At 44.6% G+C, this 21,656-nt stretch overlaps 1 protein-coding gene across 1 annotated transcript in view; it reads right to left on the bottom strand.

Annotated features, from left to right (window-relative positions):
* The window catches only part of KIAA1549L (KIAA1549 like), a 276,665-nt gene that overhangs the window by 67,238 nt on the left and 187,771 nt on the right, over positions 1-21,656 (bottom strand). The window contains 4 exon segments of the mRNA XM_040980268.1: positions 2,501-2,664; positions 9,223-9,394; positions 16,942-16,992; positions 18,172-18,179. Of these exon segments, the coding sequence (XP_040836202.1) occupies positions 2,501-2,664; positions 9,223-9,394; positions 16,942-16,992; positions 18,172-18,179 (395 nt within the window).

The following is a 21,656-nucleotide window of genomic DNA, read 5'->3' as shown; positions in this document are numbered from 1 at the left end:
CTTGCCCTAGATCACACAGGTAAGGAGTAAAAGACTCAAAACTAGCCACTTACTCTAGGGGAGCAGTCTTTCAACCTTCAACTTGAAAATGACCTGGGATTAGTGTAGTTCCATTGAACATACACTAGTGATTCCCAAGCCCTCTAACACATTACGACATACCCTCTAAACAAGGGTGCAGGTGTCCACACCTTAACCTTAGTTCCCAGGAAAGCCAAATTTTCCTCCTGTGCTTAGCATGCTAAGTTTGTAGTTGAGTCTCACAAAGGTCCCCCAGGATGGTCCTGTGGCACTGTAGCCTACATTCTAAAGACACAGCTATGGCCCTGGGACCACCTTCCTAGCCTAGAGACTGGTAGTGCTGGCTAACTCTCTCATTCTGCCTCATCCCTCAGCATTTATCAAATTCTGCTCAAACATGCCAGGCTTCGAAAAGTGACGCTGGTGGCCTTCTCTTCTCCTGGACCCTGCAGTGTCCCTGGGATGCAACGGCAGAAGCACCATGGTAAGAGACTGACAGTTCTACCCTGCTGGTTTCCTGTGATAAAGGAGTTTTGGAAATTAAAGTGGGCAGTCCAGCCTCAAGGAAGGGAAAAGCAATTAGTGTCACCACATGCAAATGATACCAATCATCTCACAGAACATAAATGTGCTTGATCTCCAACATCAACCAGGAAATTCCACAAAGCACAGTGCACCAGGTAGGGGAGCAACAATCACCAGCATTCATCTGTTGCAGCTTCAGGCAGTTTTCAAGCCAGGTCTACTGAAACAGGTGCTTTCCCATGCCTCTTAGCAGATAAATGAAATTTGGCTTTCATCTACAACACTGACATGCTCCTGGCAACCTCAGTATGGCCCGTGTGACATTCCCAGACTGGGCTGCCATCACAGTGTGGTACTTTGTTAAGTCTGAAAGGCTCATGTTGAAACTAAGCTGAGATGGAAACACGATGCCTTCTGGAAATGGTCTCCCCTCTCACTACTTGGACCACTTCCCACCCACCCTTCTTGGAACCAACATCTTGTTGTGTGTGGGAGCAGGTGCCTTAGTGTCAACAGAAACAGAGCAATGTTCTTTGGGATTTGTTTTTTTCAGTAGACAATGTCTAGTCAAGCTGTGGCTCCAGGCAGGTGCACAGATTTAATAAGCAGTACAAATCCATTGAGTTCTCTGTTGAAGGAAGGTGTTCTATCAAGAACCAAGACAGCAAAAGCAGTCTCTGTGGCCCCCATGCATTCCAGGGCGTGGGAAGTGCGTGGGAGTTGTAATTTGCTATTTCACTCCTGCATAGATGGATGGAGAATGTGCAAGAGCTGCACAGAGCTGGTGGAGAATTCAACCTGCCACACTGCAGGATTCAGAAGGTGCTCACTCTGATGTGGGCCTTGGGCAACCCCCTGCTGTTGCTTCTGTGACTTTGGACAAATCCCAAGATGTCTCTCCCTGAGGACTGTTCAATGCAAAATGAGGATAATGAAACTTGCCCTGACCACAACCTACCTCCCAGGGCTTGCTGTGATGAACAAATGAGGCGCCAGACCTCTTGAGCCCAACAGATTGTGAGGCATTATTTAAACACTGGGAATCACAGCATGTCTATTTCCCTGAGGGAAGATCACTGAAGTCATGCTACATGACTGGAAAACCAGCTTTCAGGAGTTCCTGCCCAGTCACCTGAGGTAGAGTTATCAGGGCACAGGCAGAGGACTGGGCTCCATGTCTGGTGTTGGGGGAGCCACTGACCTTGAGTTTGATGAGCTTCCAGCCATGGGTGTGTGGTTTGTCCATCACGATGGCCTTGAGAGAGGACTGCCTGCAGGCAGTGTCTTTCGCAGAGCCGAGACACTGTGTCTAAACCAGGTTGGGCTGCTCTACTGAAACTCCCACGGACAGAGCGGCTTATAGACAGTAGGAACATGCGCTTCCTCGGCCTAGCAGCTGAGAGCCCCAGACTCATTGGCCACCCTGGCTGGGGTCTCTCTCAGGCTGTGGCTGCTGTTTCCTCCCCTACCTCAGAGCTAGGGAGCTCTCTAGGGTCTCTTTCCTAAGGGCACAGATCCTATTCCTGAGATCTCCACCAGGATGATCTTGTTAACCCTGCCAAGGCCCCACCTGCACATACTATCACTCTCTGGGTTCAAATCCCAACGTAGGAATCCAGAGAACACAAACATGCTGACTGTAGCAGCCCTGGTCCCACCATCACTTCTGCTACTTAGAACTGTGGGATTGTGGAGGAATTACTTTTCCTACAAGCCCATCTAACCCTCATCTTCTGTGCCTCTGTTTTCTCATCTGTAAAATCCCAGAGCTTCCTCTCAGGGATGGATTAGGCAGTTGCCTCCTGTGAAGACTTGGGAGCACTTGAGGGCAAAGTAAGAGCATCAGACAGGCCTAGCTCTCCTGACCTGATCGTAAGAGGAATAGACCGCTTCTCTCAATGAGGACCTGGAGGATGTTTTCAGGGCCCCAGCCCTCCCCACTGCTTGCACACACCTTGGCTCTCTGAGGCAGGTTGATCATGGTGTCTGCCTTGAAGTCGTTCTTGTTCTTCCTGCAGAGCACGGCGGTGATGATGATAATGATGACCGTGACCACAGCGATGGGCGCCAGCACCGCAGCGATGATCCACAGGTTGTTGGGCGGGTTCTTCACCACGGCTGTGAGAAAGAGCCAGAGAGGGGCAGTTGACACGGAGCACTAGGGAAGAGGAAAATGACTAAGACACACCCCTCCTGCCCCAACTGAGAGATGAGAGGGTACAGCGGTTCCAGGCCAGAAAACTTTTTTTCTATTTTTATGTGACTATCGGCAGGTCACCTTAGTCTCCCCCTCTGTAAAGAAGAGGCCATCACCAAGTGGTGTCTCAGTGTGGTCCCCAGAAGGTGCTCAATTAACGCCAATCTCCGCTATGACTAAGAGGAAGAAGGAAGGCAGCTGAGTACATGGGGCTCCCCGATGAGAGCCGGCTGGGAAGCTTGGGGACACTCCAGGCTTAATAAGAGGATGATCTTTCTCCCGCTCACCCTGTGTCTGGCGCACCAGCAAGCTGTCACCAGCTCCATCAAGCTACCAACACCTCTTACCCACCTTCATCTTCACAGTGCCTCCCTGCCCCAAAACGCTGCTCATGGCCCTGGTGGCCCAGTCACAGCATAGCAGCCAGGGTGTGCTTGGCAAAACTCACACTTCAAAATGCTTCTGAGCTTCTGCCATGCCAACAGTAAGAACCCAAGTCCTCACCATCTGTACAAACCCTAACCCATCTGCCCCTCCCTGGCCTCCTCATCATTGCTCTGGCCTGTTAGCCTATTGCAAGATGCCACACACAAAGGACCTGCCTATCCAGCCAGCCTTCCTCTCTGACTTCAACCATCTCCAACTTCAAGTGGACCCTCAGCCAATGATCTGCCTATCCCTGGCTGCCCTGGAGCCCAGGATACCATTAGTATAAAAGTGCTTTTCTCCCCACCAGTTTTATCAATCCATGATTAATCATGTTATTAACTCCTGAAAACAGCTCATTAGGTAATGTGCTTCTGTTGACATTAAACACATAATTGCTACTGCTTTTAGTAATTCGGTATTTATATGAGTTTTGTGCCATTAACATTTTTCAAAGCTTCTGAGGGAAATTTCAATATGCCTCTTTTGGCTGGGCTATTCTATTCTGAGGGAGAAAAATGTAAAGCGTATCTGCAAGTACATCAGTATGCACATATTTCATTAGCAAGACTAAGATGTTCAAGTGCTCTGCTTTCACTCCGGCTCATTGCTTTGGTGGGTGTGTTTCTTCTTGATGCAGCAGGTAAAATTCTTTCACCTCTATTGCAATAAGGAGAGACTAGATTTATCTTACGCACATTAATAATTCATGTTAATGGTCCAAACAACATTCAAGTCAGGTCAACTAAAGTCATCCAAACCCAATATACTCATTGGCACAATGATCTAAAAGGCCAATGTCATGTACAGAGGGGAAAAGGAACAAGTGGCTGTTTAAATTGCAAGAGTTTCAGTGCAGGACGGATGTTCTGAGTACCTACTGTGAAAGGCCCTTTGCCTATGGGAGCTTTATCTGCCCAGTTTTCAGAACCTCAGGGAGGTTAGCCATTTTTACGAAATTATTTTTCTGAAATAAACCACGACACAAACAGCACACACAGATGGGAGTGTGTGCTTCTGTGTATGCACAGCCCTGCCCTGACCACTGCCACCCAACACACACACACGTATCTGTCAGAGGGAATGAAGGCAAAGGAATTCATTCAGACATGTTTTTCAAGGAGTGAGCATCTAGCCTAATGGCTGAGATGCCTACATTCTCCATCAGCATGCTAGGATTCAAGTCCAAGTTCCAGCATCTTACTTATACTGACTATGGGAGACAGTGGCAATGGCTCAGATAGTTGGGTCCCTGTTCACACACGGGAGATCTGCATTGAGTTTCAAGTTCCTGGCTTCAGCTTTGGCCCAGTCCTGGCTTTTGACAACATCTGGGGAGTGAATGAGCAGATGGGAGCTCCCTCTGCCTCTGTACTTCTCAAATAAAAGAAAAAAAGAACATTTCTAGCTCATCTTGGGGGTTATCTCTCTGTCTCAAGAAGCTGAGCCTGCAACTGGTGAGTGGACACAGTGGAGAGACCCCCTGGGCCAGCAGCAGGTGAGGACTCAGTTCTCTTCTTAATTGCCCACCCTCAACAGTTTAAAACACACTGTCTACAGAAGGCTTGAATGACCATGAGTCCTTGTCCCCAATGGGGCAGTCTTTCATTTTCTTCAGGTGGCATCTTTTCAGAGTAATGTCCAATGGCCTTGTAAGATAAGGCACATCCTGCTTGAGTCTGTTTCCTTGTAGGAGACCCATTCCCTGCTCATTCCAGCAGCTGGGAAACTACACTGAAGAGCCCCCCGCCTCAGACCCTGCAAACACAGCAGATGCAACCTCCTCCAGAAATGCAGATGCTGTTTTAGAAGTCAGGTGCTGCTCCAGCTCGCAGAGATGCTGAGGATCAAGTGGGCATGACTCTTGGCCACTCAGGGCCCTAGAATTAGCCATTGAGAAGCCCTCAGGACACACAGAATGTGATCCTTCTCCTTTCAGGGGAGCAAAACGTTCATCCCTGTGACTCTCTGTGCCAAGCTCTGACTTCAGATGAATAGCACAAGTCACTTTCAAAACTACTAAGAGAAAATGGGATTTGGAAAACCTCAGCTCTTCTCCTTCATTGACCTTCTTTGCTCCCAGGGATGGAGGTACTTCCCAATGTGTCCTCTTGCTTTTCCCTTCTCAAGTGACACTCCCAGACTCATCAGTGGTTAAGGCCAGGAGTGTTGCAAACAATGGTGTATTTAAGAGATGCAGGTTTTTAAAAAAAGACAACCAAAAAACAGCAAAAGAAACCCTCTTACTTATAGCAACTGAAAACTGACTCTGTGTGTGTGTTTTAACTATCTAAATTTTAAGAAATACAGGGAAAGCGGATGATAGCTTCATACACACCTACTGAAAATATGAACCACCAAGGGGTCACCATATATTTTCTTCCAGTATCAACTTTATATTGATGTGGGTAAGGGGAAATATTAATTTCTTTCTAGGGTTATATCATGAATAAAGGCAGAGACTCTGGTTCTGGGACTTTAATGCTAACCTGCACCTGCATATGAATGAAGATCTACAGTGTTGACCTGAATCTCTTCTGAGAGCTGGACTTGAATTCTAAAGAGTGTTCCTAACCTTGACAGGATGACCTATTAGCATGCTTGAAAGCCCAACCACACTCTTCCTTATCCCATTGGTGTCCTTTGTTATATCATCATCTTCTTAAACTCAACATGGCCTAACAATGAATTACGTCTACCTCAAAATGGTTTCTCTTCTCCAATCCCCTTTTTTATTCCCATCAACAGCAGTTTGGCCTCTGGACTGCATGGGCTCCTAACCTTCCAGTCTCTGTTCATTCTTCCTTCACTCAAGTCCTGTTCCTTAAGAGAAAAGGAGACCCTTGGCTTCCATTACTTAGAGCTTCCTGGCTGTCCCAGCATTCAACCAAGCCCTTTACAGACAACACTTAACCTTCACCCTCTTCACCCTCTGAGTCATTCTGCTAGCAAGGTATTTTTTTTTAAATGCTATTTGTTTTATAGATAACAAAAATGAAGGCCAGGGAAGTTCATTACTTTGATTCCAAGCTCTGGAGCCAGAAAGGGGAGAAGCAAGGATGTGAAGCCAGGTCTGCTCTACTGAAGAAGCTCTGCCATTCATTGCTCTGCCACAGCATCTTCTAAACTTCAGCATCTGTCAGGGCCTGGCAGAGGCAGTAGGGAAAGGAAGGGTCTGTGACCTTCATAAGACTAGAGTCAGGAAATAACTAGGATTGGACATGCTAAGATGAAGGTATCATACTATCTGCTTTTAAAGAGCTTATGTCAGAGAGAAGTGAAAGCCACAACTCAGGATTGCACAATGTGACAAGGGCCATGGAAGCCCTCTAGAACAAAGGGAGATGGAGGGCTGCATCCCTGGGTTAGGGGAGGCTGCAGGGGTCAGGGTATGTGAAGAATGCTGTGTTGTTGAAGCATCAGACACACAGGAGAGACAAGCAGTTGGCATGGCTGTAAAGTAGCCCAGAGCAGATCGTGATAAGGCTGGAACATGCAATGAGTATCTGTTGTAAAGATCCACTTTCAGGAATGTGGATCTTCTGTAAACAACAGAGAGCCGCCCAACACTCTTTCCATTGGAGGAGAAGTCAGGTCAGAATCCTCGTCTGTTACAATGATGCTGATGACAACCTGGAAAGAACCTTACTGGGAGAGGACTAAAGCTGAGATTTTGGAAGCTACTGTGCTGGTCCGGGTAGCAGGGGATGCTGGAATGGAGCAGAGGAAGCAGGTGTGTGAGTTATTGTGGATGGGAACCAGGAGCATCTGCAGATAACAAAGGGTAAAGTCATCATGAGTCTCCCAGGGTAGCAGCCGTGAGCCAGGCAGAACAGGGTCTGAAGGCCAGCTTTCTGAGTCCCAGTTGAGAGCCTCCAAGCCATACCCCACTACCCAGACTCTCACTTTTAAAAGTGTCCCCGCAGCTCATCAGCTTTGGTCTCCTCTGGAGCCGATGCTGGATTCTGCTCTTGGTTATTCTCCCCTACTCCAAGCTCTTGGGAATCATCAACATATTGATGATTCCCAAGTTCATGTCTGCTGAGCTTTACGACACCTAAACCAAATTCTCATCATTATCACCTCCACTTCCTTCCCAGCCCCTAAATCTTTCTGTCTTGCATCTTCTGCGTCTTCACAAATGATTTCTCAGCCAGAGCATGAACCAGCATATGGGAGTCATCCTTAATTCACCTTCCTCTACTCTGTACAGAATCCATTATCTTGCTCTATTAGCAATGCCTCAAATAATATCTCAAGTTCACCTATTCTCTAAATCTTTGTATCTATCCAGGACTTTCACCTCTTTTGTGGATACCTGCAATGCCGGGGAATCCCTATAGAGAGGACAGAACAAAACAGATGAAGCCCACAATGGGAGAAGAGCAGAGGAAGAGAATATGGGTTGAAAACATCACTCTAAGTCCAAAATTCCTGAGTGACACCTGCACTCCTAGACAAAGGTGTGCCTGTAGGACATGCTGCCTAGGTATGGCAACACATGGTTTGGACCATCATCCTGGAGAGAGAAGTCATCCTTGATGGAGGTAAAAGGGTGAAGAGCAGAGAAAAGACATGAGCTTGGGGGTTGGATCCTTCCCCACCCCCATACCTAAGAGGCAGAGAGAGAGTCAGAGACGGACAGTTACAGGGGAGAAAGATCCCATTGACCGGATCACTCCTCAAATACCCACAATGACTAGGATTCACAGGCCTCCCGCAAGGGTGTGTGGTGCCTAATCTCTGCTGCCTCCCAGAGCCTGCATTAGCAGGAAGCTGGAGTCAGGAGGCATGTATTGAAGGCAGGTGCAACTGGTGTGGGATGCAGAAATCCTACCTGGTGTCTAGCCAATAGGCCATGTGACCATCCCAAATGTTAGATCTGTAAGGTTCATGAACACCAACTAGGAGTTCCATGGAGATGTCCTTCCATGCCTCTCGATGGTCATTGTACTGCCAAACACTATAGTTTCCAAAGCACAACCTCCAACTTCATCCCTTCTCCTCTTCTCACTTTCTTTATAGCTCTTGTTTGGGTTCCCAATGCCTAGGATACTACAGAGATTCCATACCGGTCCTGCCTCCTCCATTCTCTTTCAGACACTGCTGACCAACCATTCTCTCCAAATCAGAGGCAGTCCCCAGAATTGCATTCCTCTGCTTGGGGATATGCACTATCTCTCCTGCTAGCTTGACTTGGTATCAATTCTTCCTCCACCATGCCAGGTCGAGTCTACAAGGCAATGCCCCTTTCTAAACCTTCTATACCTCCCAACAGACAATTTGAACTTGTTTTCCCAGCTCACCTGGTACTTCTCCCTTCCATTCTTTCTGGAACACCTGCTCTCTCTTTCTGGAACTCAGGCTTGAGATCAGATCCAAAGACATGCTTCCTTCCTTGTGGACTTAGCCTATGATGCCAAGCAGATTACTGATGGGATGCTTCACGGCCTCAGCTTCTCTTATATCATTTGGATATGAGTAAATGTTGCCCAATGAGAGGGGAGAGTGGGAAAATAGAGGTGAGGTAACGGGAAAAGCAACTGCCACAGGGGAGCTATTCAGTTTCCATTTACCAGGCACACCCTCCCTCTGCTGGCGCCTGGGTCACCTTGCCTCCCCATAGCCCCTTTCTAGATGTATCCATTGCAGCTGAACTGACTCTGTGGCTCCTAGGAGGCAAGAACCAGCTCTTGCTCACTTCTGTATATCCTTAACCCTAAGCTCAGCTCACTTAGCACCCAATCAATGTCTGGGCCACCAAGTGATCCTTACACCCCCAGAAAATCCATATGACTTTTCACAGGTGCTCACTAAATTCCACAGTGAAGGAAAAGCAGTAGGACCTGCGGGCACAGCAGTTTCATAACCACCATTCTGATTTCCAAACACCTCCCTTAGACAAAATCCATTCACTGCATCACACAACACACCACGAGCTGATGGACTGCAGGACCATCCACAACAGCAGGTGCTCAGCTCTGAGTCTGGGGAATTAAGCAACACTTTTCAGCACAAATAAAAGACACTGAGGAAAAAGACTGGCCCCTTACGGTCAGCTTGCAGAAGGACAACGTGATGCAGGGTCAAGGCCATCCTTTGGGAGTCAATGGTGCTGAGGATCTTGGCGGCCGCGGTGCCCAGCAGAGGCTTCCCGTTGTACAACGTGTAGTAGGTCAGCTCCGCTGGGTCCTTGGGTCCTGGCACACGCTGCATCTTCACCATCTTTTAGAGAAAGAGAGGCCAGATGTTTGTGGGGGCATCTTGCAGGAGTCCACCACCCCCAGGCCATCAGCAGGCTCGCCTCTCCCGACTGCTGGCGGCCCAGGTCGCCCAGCCAACGCGCAGCGCCTCTGCTGGTCCCTCCCCGCGCAGCCAGCCTCTTAGGTGCCTACTGTGGCTGCAGCGGGAGACTGGGAGGAGAAACCAGGTCCTGAAAAATATGAGCATCTGTGCAAGAGCACTGTGAGGTTAGGAAAGAGAATACGGAATAGTGGCGTGTCCCCAGACCTCTGGCCTCATTTGAAAATAGGTCTCCACGTTAATTCAGGGCACATCAGGTTATTCTCAGGCAAGATTTCTAATGTCAATTTCCTAGAATTGCGAGAAAGGGGAAAACAGTACCTTCCACATCTAAAATTCACCAGACTGCTGATAAAAGCTCTAAGTTCCTTCTCTAAAGGAACATTTTTGTTCTTTTTCATGGAAAAAATTTTCCATATTTACTACAGGACAACCTGAAGATATGGAAGATCATCAAGAAACACAATAAATAAAAAACAATAAAATAAAAACCATTTGCACTCCTCTTAACTGAAGTTAATTACTAGTGCCACTCTGGAGTCTTGTTCATATAACTTCCTGTTATGCAAAGTTATTTATCATATTCTATGAGTATCATAGCTTGGTATTTTTATTTAAATGTAACAAAAGCATGAATGCTAATTGCAGCTTGACATTCCAATGCCTATTAAGCATAGTTAGCGAAATCTTTATTGTTGACCTTTTAGGCTGCTTCTAATTTTTCATTATTGCAATTTCAACAGTTAATAATCATATGCTAAAACATAAATTTCAATATTGACATAATATTCTAGCGAGGGAATACCTGGTAAACTTAACTAACCCTTTATTATCGAACATTTAAGTAATCAATTAGTTTCTATTATAATGAAGAATTGCTAATAATGTATGTTTGAAATATATACTTCCCAAAACACAAACACCATATAATAGGGAGTCAAAATGCTTCATCTAAGACCACGTACTAGGCCTGGCAGCATGGCCTAATAGCTAAAATCCTCGCCTTGAACGTGGCGGGATCACATATGGTCACCGGTTCTAACCCCGGCAGCCCCACTTCCCATCCAGCTCCCTGCCTGTGGCCCGGGAAAGCAGTCGAGGACGGCCCAAAGCTTGGGGACTCTGCAACCGTGTGGGAGACCCGGAAGAGGTTCCTGATTCCTGGCTTTGGATCAGCAAAGCATTGGCCGTTGCACTCACTTGGGGAGTGAATCATCAGACGGAAGATCTTCCTCTCTGTCTCTCCTCTCTGTATATCCGCCTTTCCAATAAAAATAAAATAAATCTTTTTTTTAAAAAAAAGACAATGTACTGTGGGGCTCTCTCTGAAGTGCTAGAATTTGAAAATCAAATATAGATTTGGAAGCATATTGATATGCATGTTATTGAAAGTGTAGGGAAATGATACCTATGACCAAATATATAGTATAAACACAGCATAATGCTAATTATAGAATCTACATAATTAGGATGTGATATTTTCTAAGTACATATTATAAACTATGATTTTAAAAATATCACCCAAAAATTTATAGTAATACCATTCAAAATAGTTTAAAAAAAGAGCCTGAAAATTCAAAATACATGAATAGGAGACTAGGTAAATATGTAAATGAGTTATTACATAATGACCTAATGAAATACTATACAGAAGTACAAGTGAATGAACTAGGTTATTTATATCAATATAGCTGAATATATAAGGCTGTTATTAAGCAAAACATACAAATCACAGAGCATAAAATTTAAAAATAGACAAAACTACATGGCACATGATTTAGAAATACGTACATGGATGGTGAAATCTAGACAAGAAATACAGGAATGAATGAGTTAATACAAAATTCAGGATCGTGTTCAGTTCCGGGGAGGAAGGCAGAATCGTCAGGGAGAACAATGCTGGGGAGACAGGAGGGACAGGGATCTGACCTTCCAGCTTGTGAGGGCTTAGAGAGGATGGGGAGGAACTAGAGCAGCATGGCTGGCTGTTGGATTGCAAGATGGTACAATGCCTTTCTAAAAAGTTTTGTGTTTCTTACAGAACACTCACCAACCCTGTGAAGCCAGCAACTCCATTCCCACGTAGCCCAGAGAAATGAACGTACATGGCCACATTTAAAACAGAAGTTGTGGACAAAAGCCTTAATGCAGTTGCCACAAACAGGGGGAAAATGTAGGAGTCCATCAATAGAAGATGGATGAACAAACTACAGTACTATCTCATGAGAAAAATTATTAACATTATCCAGAAATGAAACTGAAATACCGAATAGTGCAACAAATATGAATCTCAAAAACACCATATGGTAGGGAGTCAAAAGGCTTCATATAAGACCATGTACTGTGGGACTCTCTCTGAAGTGCTAGAACTTGAAAACCAAATATAGATTTGAAAGTATATGGGCATGCATGATATTGAAAGTGTACAAAGTGATAGCTATTATTGAATATATAATATAAACACAGCTAATTGTAGGATCTATATAATTAGGATGTGGGTATTCACTATACACTTTCCATTTTTTTGAGTTTCAAAATGTTCAAAATAAAACACAATGTAGCTATTCTTCTTTTTAAAGATTTATTTTATTTTTATTGGAAAGGCGGATATACAGAGAGGAGAGACAGAGAGGAAGATCTTCCGTCTGATGATTCACTCCCCAAGTGAGTGCAACGGCCGATGCTTTGCCGATCCAAAGCCAGGAACCAGGAACCTCTTCCGGGTCTCCCACACGGGTGCAGGGTCCCAAAGCTTTGGGCCGTCCTTGACTGCCTTCCTGGGCCACAAGCAGGGAGCTGGATGGGAAGCAGGGCCGCCGGGATTAGAACCGGTGACCATATGGGATCCCGGGCGAGCAAGGCGAGGACCTTAACCACTGCGCCATTGCGCCGGGCCCCATAGCTATTATTTTTAAAAAGTATTCTTAATGATCACATTGGAAGTTAGCACGTTGAACACAATCGAAGTACGTCTTCACGTCAGGTCTAGTTAGGGCTGTTGCATGCAAATATACTTTGAGGATCTTCCAGAAGTGCCTATAGCAGATAGCTCTGTTCAAACTCATTTGATCAGACTCTCTCCACCTTAGGATCATTTTCTTGACACTCAGGAAAACACGGCCCTCAGCCAGTTGTTTTCTAGACAGAATCCCAGCACTCAGTTTGTGACCGCTCTGTTGGTCCACTTTTCCTTTCTGCGGTGAAATACCAAACACAAGCCATTTGTGAAGGAAGGAGGCTGGCTGCAGCTCACATGTTTGGAGATCTACCATTTGCCCACAGGCAGTGCTGGCGGTTGAGCTAGTGGGGATGCTGTTTCTGCTGGCAGAGTCCTGAGTTGGCACAGACTATCACATGGCAGGGGCAGCACATGTGTCTCTGTCTCTCCTTCAATCATGGGAGCTCCACTCGGATAATGCTGTCCAACCTAATTACTTCCTGAAAAGCAACATCCCTCATATACTAGAGAGTTTTTATCCTCTTAGTGACATATAGGGCTTCAGGACATATTCTTTTTTTTTTAAGGATATGTATAACTTATTTTTTAAATTTTATATCATTTTATGACACAGTTTCATAGACTCTGGGATTCCCCCAGCCCCTTCCCAAGCCCTTCCCCCATACTGAATTCCCCCATATTCAATAGTAGTGCAGATCATATTCTGTCATGATTTCTCCATTGCAGGTATGGACCATGTGGAGAGTTCAACATCTCATTGTCCAGATAAACTCAACAGTTTCATTGGGGGACCACAGGACCAATTCTTGAACACATGGGCCTGTTGGGATACCCAAATTAACACGCAAACCATAACATTGCCTAAATGTTTTTGTCTAAATTAATCACTTACCCTCCACAAAGGCCATATAACTAGTTACTCTGTTTAAACATATCTCATTATGTGCAGTCACCCACACCAACACCGGAGAATAGTAACTTACTAATCTTTAATGGCATCTTGAGATAACAAAAACTCGTGTTAGTTTGGTTATAAATGGAGGGAAGCACTTAAAATGCTTACGGATCATAGCTATTTCTTCTTAGGACTCAACTTCTCTAACATATCAACTAGAGAAACATCTTTAGAATCTGGACTAAATCTCCATATTCATGAAGGTTATATTTTTTAAACGACCTGAATCCAGAAGAAAGGGCTCTGGGTGATGAAGAATATAGGTGAAGTAGAGTTCATTTTTCTGCTTTTGGGTGTTGGATGATTGAACACGTGATTCCTTTCCCTAGTGGGAAGGAATGGGACATTAGGTGCTAGTACAAGATACAGGTGCCTGATCACTCAAATACCTACTAATTTGGCTCAATTTAAATTTAATATCAAAGTCTTAAGAAGATTTCTCCAAGGGTAATGTTACAATGTGATTCACAGCTCCTGTAAATCAGGGTTTTGAAGAAATCAATCCCCATTTGCTTCACTCTTCTCCCAAGTTTTTCAGAGTTCAAGTGCACTGAGCACTTCCAAGGAAAGTGATAGGACAGCCCTCTGAGCCCTCAAGCCACGTGGAACCGGTCAGGCTGCTGAAGTTTACAAAGGACACATGGATTATGGGATGGTCCCTTTCCCTCCTTTGGCTGAGGCTAATCCCATTTCACAGTCTGAGTAACAATAACTTCCATTCTGTGTGTGGAGAAGTGTGGATTTCAGGCTCACATGAAACCTACACAGGGGAAATCATACCTCTTATACACGACTTTACCTTGTGGTAAGGTCATCACAGACCACAAAGACTTCTAGACCCAAAACAATGCACACAATGGACAAGGAGGTGACACAGGCACGAGAAAAGAGCCAACGAAGAGGAGCACGGTAAAACTAGCAACGACAGGGTGTGGTCACTGAAATTTAACTGTGGGAAAACCCTGGGCAGAGCTCATACAACACATTCCAGAACTCTTCTAGGCAACAGACCAGGAGTTTGGGAATTAAGCGCCACCCCCCTTGCTTTTTTTTTTCAAAACCAGAATGCAAAAATGCATTTATACTCTGTCCTGTAGTAACAAACAACTTTTCAAAAGTGAACCATAAACATTATATTTCCAATATAGAAATATGTAAGAGTGTGTGTATCAGCGTCATTACAAAGATTTCTTGGAATCAATGTTTGCCAAAAAAAAAGACAAAAATTAAATTACCTGTATTATTAGATGGACGAAGATGTAAACTTTTATCGTCCATGTATTCTTTTTTTCTAATTTTTTTAAATTAATTACATTGTATTATATGACACAGTTTCATAGGCTCTGGAATTCCCCCAACCCCTCTGCTTGTCCTCCCCCCATGCTGGATTCTTCCACATTGTTGCAGTAGTACAGTTCGTATTCAGTCATGATTCTCTCATTGCGAGCATGTACCATGCATAGAGTCTAGCATCTTATTGTCCAGATAAGTTCAACAGTTTCCTTAGGAGACCATCCCTGGTCTGAAAGTAGAGCTGGCAGATTATCATCCCCTCCAATGACAAGCCACAGCATAACATTAACAACAATTTACAACATTAACAACAATTTATAACATTAACAACAATTTACAACATTATGGAGTTAATTGACATGGTATTGAGTGACCAATATGTTAGAAAATGCAAGTTCTTAACCACATCCTGTGACTACTTCATTGACATTTCAAGTTTAGTTAATACACAACCAGCTGCTATACACCTTAAAATGGTTATAGGGTACTATTTAGCTGTCTGGTGCCCATTTTAATTTTTATATTCAGCAGCTTATAGTATTGAAGCATGATTTTTACTGAACTTGGCAAATTTTAGGATAGTCCAAACAGGCTTATAACTCTAACAAGGCATATGTTAACAATTGAGGCGCAGAACAGTTTTAGGAGGGGTGTTCAGAGAAATCTTCAATACCTTAGTGAGGAGAAATTAATCTTTGTGTCCTACCTAGTAAGATATATGTGAGTCCAAGCTGACCAGTTCCTGTCTCTTCTAAGCTTTCCTTATTGGTCTCTGTCTATCTAATCTAATTTTTTGGGGGTGGGGGAAGGACTCTGGAGTGACCCTGATGGTCATTGCAAGAGAGTGTGCGGATCCAAAGTTGGAACTAAGTAAGGACCAGAGAAAGCTCCTCTCCTGAGTCCCAAAGGAAGTTTACTGTTCTGTTTCTGAGGACTGTTCAGGGTTCCTGGCTGCTGTTCTGTTGACATTAGATCCTGTGAGAAAGGACCTGGGCTTCTTCCATCCCATGTGGGAGTTCTGAAAGGGAATAGATGACCTCAGAGTTCTTGGCCTACAAGGGCACTCTAATTCCCAGTGGTCTCCTTGGCAGTTGGGATATAGCCCTTGGTGCCCATGCTGATATCTTAGATGAGGATCCGGGAGTCTCCAGGGTTGGGATACAAGCCTCCTCCTTTTCTCCTGCTCCATTCTGGGTTCCCCCTGCTCTGTGCATATGATCTTCTGTTAAGAGGCTGTCAGAATTGCTCTTGATTCCCACTGTATGTCTTTATAGTTTTGCTAATGTCTAATGCAGATTTGAGTCTGCTGTCTATAAGTTACCTGTTATATTCTTGATAGGTTATACTTAACATCTTCCTCACACATTCTAAGAAGGTGGAAGATTTCTCTACTCTCCCGACTCATTACAGAATAACATACCCCCATTGCTCTTGAATTCCCAGGCATTCCCAGCCTTCACAGAATGGCAAAGCAGTGCACCTGATGCTCCCAGAAGTCCTTCCAGCAAATATTCAGAGGATGGTGTTGGAGTTCTCATTTGCAGACACAGAAATGGTAAGGAATGTGGATCAAGCATCACTCATGTCTGCTACACCTCCCTGACCTAAACTTCTGTTTGGTTATGTGCCCACTATAAGGATGGACTCGGCTTGTTGATGCCAATTCCTCATTTAGAATACTGGTGCATCTGTTGTCTATAGTAATAGCAGTGAGAAATCTTAAATAGACACAGGCCTGGCACATCTTTGAACTTGCAGGTTAATGGTTAGTTTGTGCTTATTTACTAGTAACTTTCTGTTTTGTGAATATCTGCATGTGTGCAGATGTTATGAGACCTCCCTTTCTTGTAGGAGAGTGCTTTGAAGAGTTTGTGGAAAATGGCATTAAAGGATAAGATTATCTTATTGCAAAATACTTTTGAAATCTATGCATATGAAGAAAGCTCATGAGGAATATGTATCATGAAAAACAAGGCAAGGATTTTAAAATTTTCTTGCACCAAAAATAATCATATCTTCTAATATAATTTTCCCATGAATTTCTGAATCAACCTCTCCAGCTTGTTAATGAAATAGAAAAGGTGGCAGAACCAGCTCTCACCTCCATATTTCGGATGGTTATGCCACATCCCAGAACTTCTGAGCAGCACTGATGGAAGCTGCTGAGTCAGTGTGCAGTGTGCGGCAGCAGGTTCATTCAGTCTCAGGAAGCACATTCCCCAACAGCTATTCCAAAACCCTCGTGGCTCTGTGCACACCTACCTGCACAGTATAGCTTCCCAGGGTGGTGGCCCGTTTAAAGCGTCGGCCTTGCTGTTGTTTCCCACATCACTAATTGCCCCTTTCTCTCCCATCACGGTCTCCTCAATTAATAGCTTCCCCCATCTCCAGAACACCTTCCTCCTCTTCATCCCTACTTCGCTCTTCATACTCTTATTCAAACTATCCTCTCATTCCCTCACCCACATCTCAACACCCCCCTGTCCCCCCATTCCCCAACAAATACTCATATTCCATCAACCACACTAACACAATTCTTCCAACTTCCATAACATCCTTATATCTCATATCCCCTTTCCTACCATATACCTTACCCCCTACCATTCCTCTACTCTTTAACCAACTCCCTTAACATACCACCTTAATTTCACAAATAAAAAATTTTCTCACATCATTCCCACTCTATAACACACCACATACAAACCCCCCCTAAATACCCCCTAACTATGCCGGCAGCCATACCAGCAGTCGGTAATCCCCTAATACAAGCCTCGCCGTTATCCCTGTTGTTTTTCCTTTTCCAATTCATTTATAGTACTCACTACATCTACATCCCCCGGCCAATCAATAGCACATTAAATGTGCCTCCCCTATATTTATTTAATACAAATATTTCTCTATAATTTATTTTTATCACATCTAAATTACACCCTTTACGTGATTACTTTCCATCCTCTTTTACTTTTCTCCAAACCATTTAACTACCTTTTCACTCACTATTATTACCTTCCAATATACACCCCACTACCTCCAAATTTCCTCCTATCCCTCTAACTCTTAATTCCTATCATTACAATACACAAAAACAAAACAAAACTCATATTCTCTTTACACTATCATTCCAAATTTCTTTACTATACATCTTTTCAAACTATCCATTTTATAAATTCATATAAAAAACCCCACCCAACCCCCCCCCCAAAACAAAAAAAAAACACAAAAAAAAAAACCCCCCCCCCCCCCCAATAAAAAAAAAATTTTTTATATTATTAAAAACCAAATATCCAAAACTTTTATTTCCTTCCCCAAACCCCTTACCCCTTCTTTACCCCCCTTATATATTTTACCCCACCCCCCCCCCCCCCCCCCCCCCACCCCTTTGGTCTCTATGGGATAGTTGTCTTTTTTTGTCCACCCCAAAGTCAAGTGCTTGTTCCACATCCCTTGCAAATCACACTTTTGCCTAAAAGTACAAACACTGCCTTCATATACTGTCATATCTAAAATTAAAAATGCCAAAAACAGGTCTCATTTTGCTAATAAGACTAAACCTTACCAGGGCTGGGAACATGATGGAAGGTTTTATGATTATAATAGTTTGTTCGATCACAGTCTAACACAGATCATTAATTCCACTCATCTACTAGGATGTGGACATGACATGGAGATGTCCAATGAGTTCAAGTCATGGAGGGGGCTATGGAGCAACCAACATGGGACTAGATCAAATAGTAGATGACAGTACAATACAGAACAGAGTACTTAAATGGATCAAGAGAGAAATAAAACCCATAATCGGGTCTCTGAAATGACTGTTGTGAAGCCATCAACGTCAAATGATCCTCCTGGAGGGCATAAAACAGCTCTTCCCAGGGGCCTTGTGAGGGACTCCTGGCTCGTTTGTCAGCTGAGCTCCTGCAAACAGAAATGAGAGCATTCTGCCCACTGACACGTGCCAGACAGGATCCTTGGGACCCTCATGACACAGATGTCAAGCAAAGGGAAGGGCTGGCCAACATTCTGGCTGCAGATAGGAAAGCCTGCATACTGCTAGCTCCAGGATGCTCCCTCCAAGAAAACTACAGACCAGACCACTAAAGTGCTTCCTCTAAGTTGGCCTCTTCCAGTCACTGGACAAGGGGGGGGGTGCATTATTACAGGTTGTTTTATAGGAATCTCTACAATGATGCAAAGGCAGACATCATATAAAGAGAATAGTCAAAAATTTCCAGGGGATAGAAAGTTTTGGATTTGGGTAGTAGTCACCATAGCACTACATTGCTGGCAGAATTTACAGAACTGAATTGTTCTAAGAGATTTTAAAATAAAAACACTTTTTGTAGAGAAGAAAAGTGTCCCCAAGAGAGCACAGGTGGATGTGATGGGAACATCCCAGAGGTCAGAGAAGATCAAGAATAGAACAACTCCCACATGAGTCACTGCAGGTGTTTGCAGTGGTGTTTGTCCAAGGCAGGGCCCTGAACTGAGTCCGGCTGGCACAGACTGTGTCCTCTTGGAAAAGTTGCTCAGTTTCTCTGGGCATCAGTTCCCCACCTCCTCCTGATCATGCTTTGTCAAGAACAAATCACTCAATTAAAAAATGCCTCTTGGGGTCAGGCAATAAGGTGCTGACTGGCAGCCAATAGATGGAGCTGTCAGTGCTGCCACTTCTTTGCAAAAACAGGAGAAGTGTGGTAATGAGGTCCAGGACATGCTCGGCTCCCTTGCCTGAGTAGTGCACAGGCCTTGGGTACCTTGGGCCTCTCTGCCCACCCGGAAGATGATGGTCAAGCTATGCATCCATGTCCCTTCCATGGTTCAGAAGCTGCCGAGTCCTTCAGCACAGAATCCAGGGCCCTGGCCTTGCCCCCTGAGCTACCCCTGGAAGTAACTTAGCTGTGTTCAAAAAAGCTTTCTCTAGAGGATTCAATTAGTTTTTCATTGCTGCTCTCTTATTCCTTCTGTCTGTACTGTTTGTCATATGATCTACCACAGAAATTTTCTATTTGATGCATATATTCAAACCCATACATCAACTGGTTCTTAAATATCTATTTACATTCTTTGAGATTATTTACAGTCATACTGGGTTCTGAGGTTTCAATAAGAAGGCCTGATTAAACTTTCTGTCCTCAGGCTAAGCTGTTCTATTTGTGCTTGAATCCTCCTACACATTCAGAGCTGCCAGAATCTCAGTGCTGGATTAATAGGAGAACCTTTCCCTGACTCTAGAGGGGACAGTGTGAAGTCAGGAGTGCCTGGGAAACTTGCTCAAGGACACAGCAGGTTAGAAAACAGCAGAACTGAGGCAAGGCTGCTTTCTAGGTGTGGTGGATGGATTCAAGATGGTTTAACGCGAGCTGGGCTCTCACTGCTATGGGGCAGTACTAAGTCTGTATGTTTCTCTCTTTCCTCACATATACAAATCTGACTACAGGATACTACATGGCAGGGTGGCTCCAGCTTCCCTGTCCAGTGGGCCTGTAGCAGTCACTCTAAACCACCAGGGAGGGCCTTTTTTCTGGGAGAGAAGTACACCGAGGGCAGAACCACATTCAATATAAATGTCACTGGAAAACATTGTCAGGGTTCTACAACACATAAACCATAGAAAGGGGATTTGTTTCAAATCCTCCTGGTCTTAGCAATGGGAAAACAACCCACAGCCTGTGATGAATGTCGGAAAGTTAAGGCTGAACTATCTCTGTACTCAATGCCCTGGCTGTTCAGTAAGTGACAGGGCAGGTTGGTGAAGTTCATGGGGCAAAAAGAAGGCAAAAGGTCCACCCTGACATCTAATTCCCGCCCTTCCCCAGCATTAACCAACTGACCCAATGAGCCCCAAGTGGAGAGAGGGGGGCCTCAACCCCCAATAGCAGTAACCAGTGATGATGGTGTTAAGTCCATGGGCAGTGAGGTAAGTACCAGGAATGCATGCAATATGAGACAAAGTAGCTAGCTTTTTCTGAAGGAAATATCATTAAGACCAAGGCAGGGTAAGACATACACGGCTCTCAAGCACAGCCCATATTAAAGTGGTCACCTTTAATGTAACCTTTAAAGTTCACAGAAGGGGAGAAACATCAGCACAGTTTGAACTCCACCCTCTGAAAAGGAAACATGATTTTGTAAATGTTATGTAACCTGCTGGTTCCAAAACTCTGCTGCTGGGTTATCGCTGTTTCTCTCCTGGGTATACACTCTGGTGGATTGTTTTATGACTGTGGTTATTTTCAATATGTTTGCTTCTTAGCAGATACAAAAAAATTCTGCCTATTTATGGCTCTGCATGGGGGAAAGGAGATGCAATTTTCTGCCACTTAAGTGGTCCTGAGCAGGCTTCATCAAGTAGGGAGGGAATTGTGCTCCTTATCCACATATTAGGCAGTTGGCCCATCCACTATGTTTTTGGACCAACAGATGAGGGAGGAGATGGGAAAGGAAAGAAGTGGGGTTTGACATCAGCATGCTGTCCATCTTCTGGGACCTGTGACATTATCCCTGACTCCCCTCTTCATAAAGGGCCAAGTCATCTACACCCAAATTCATAGTTAAGTCTTAACACCTAGTCCCAGCATCTCAGAGTGTGACTGTATGTGGAGATGGGGGGTCTATAACAGGTAACAAAGTTCAAAACCGGACCATTATGGCAGGCCCTAATTCCATAGGACTGTTGGCCTTCTAAGAAGAGACACACCCAGATGAAGACCACGGATACAAGGGAGAAGAAAGCCATCTACCAGACAAGAAGTGAGGCCTTCTGGAAAAGCCATCCCCAGGCCACTTTGTTCTCAGGCTTCCAGCTTCCAGAGCAGCAAGAAAGCAAATGGGTATTTGTGTAAGGCACCTGCTCTGTGGGGTAGTTAGTCTTGGGAGCTGCAGCAGAGTCAACAATTCTCCAACCACTCCTCTCTTTCTCTCCTGAGCTGGTTCCTGGGCCTCCTACAAACATCTTCCTTCTTTGCGTTCAACCCTTG

Source organism: Ochotona curzoniae, unplaced genomic scaffold, assembly GCF_017591425.1.
Source record: "Ochotona curzoniae isolate NIBS_2020 unplaced genomic scaffold, NIBS_Ocur_1.0 contig_3432, whole genome shotgun sequence".
NCBI classification, from domain to species: domain Eukaryota; kingdom Metazoa; phylum Chordata; class Mammalia; order Lagomorpha; family Ochotonidae; genus Ochotona; species Ochotona curzoniae.
The sequence above is the reverse complement of the archived record's forward strand: the minus strand, read 5'-3'. Positions and strand labels throughout refer to the sequence as shown.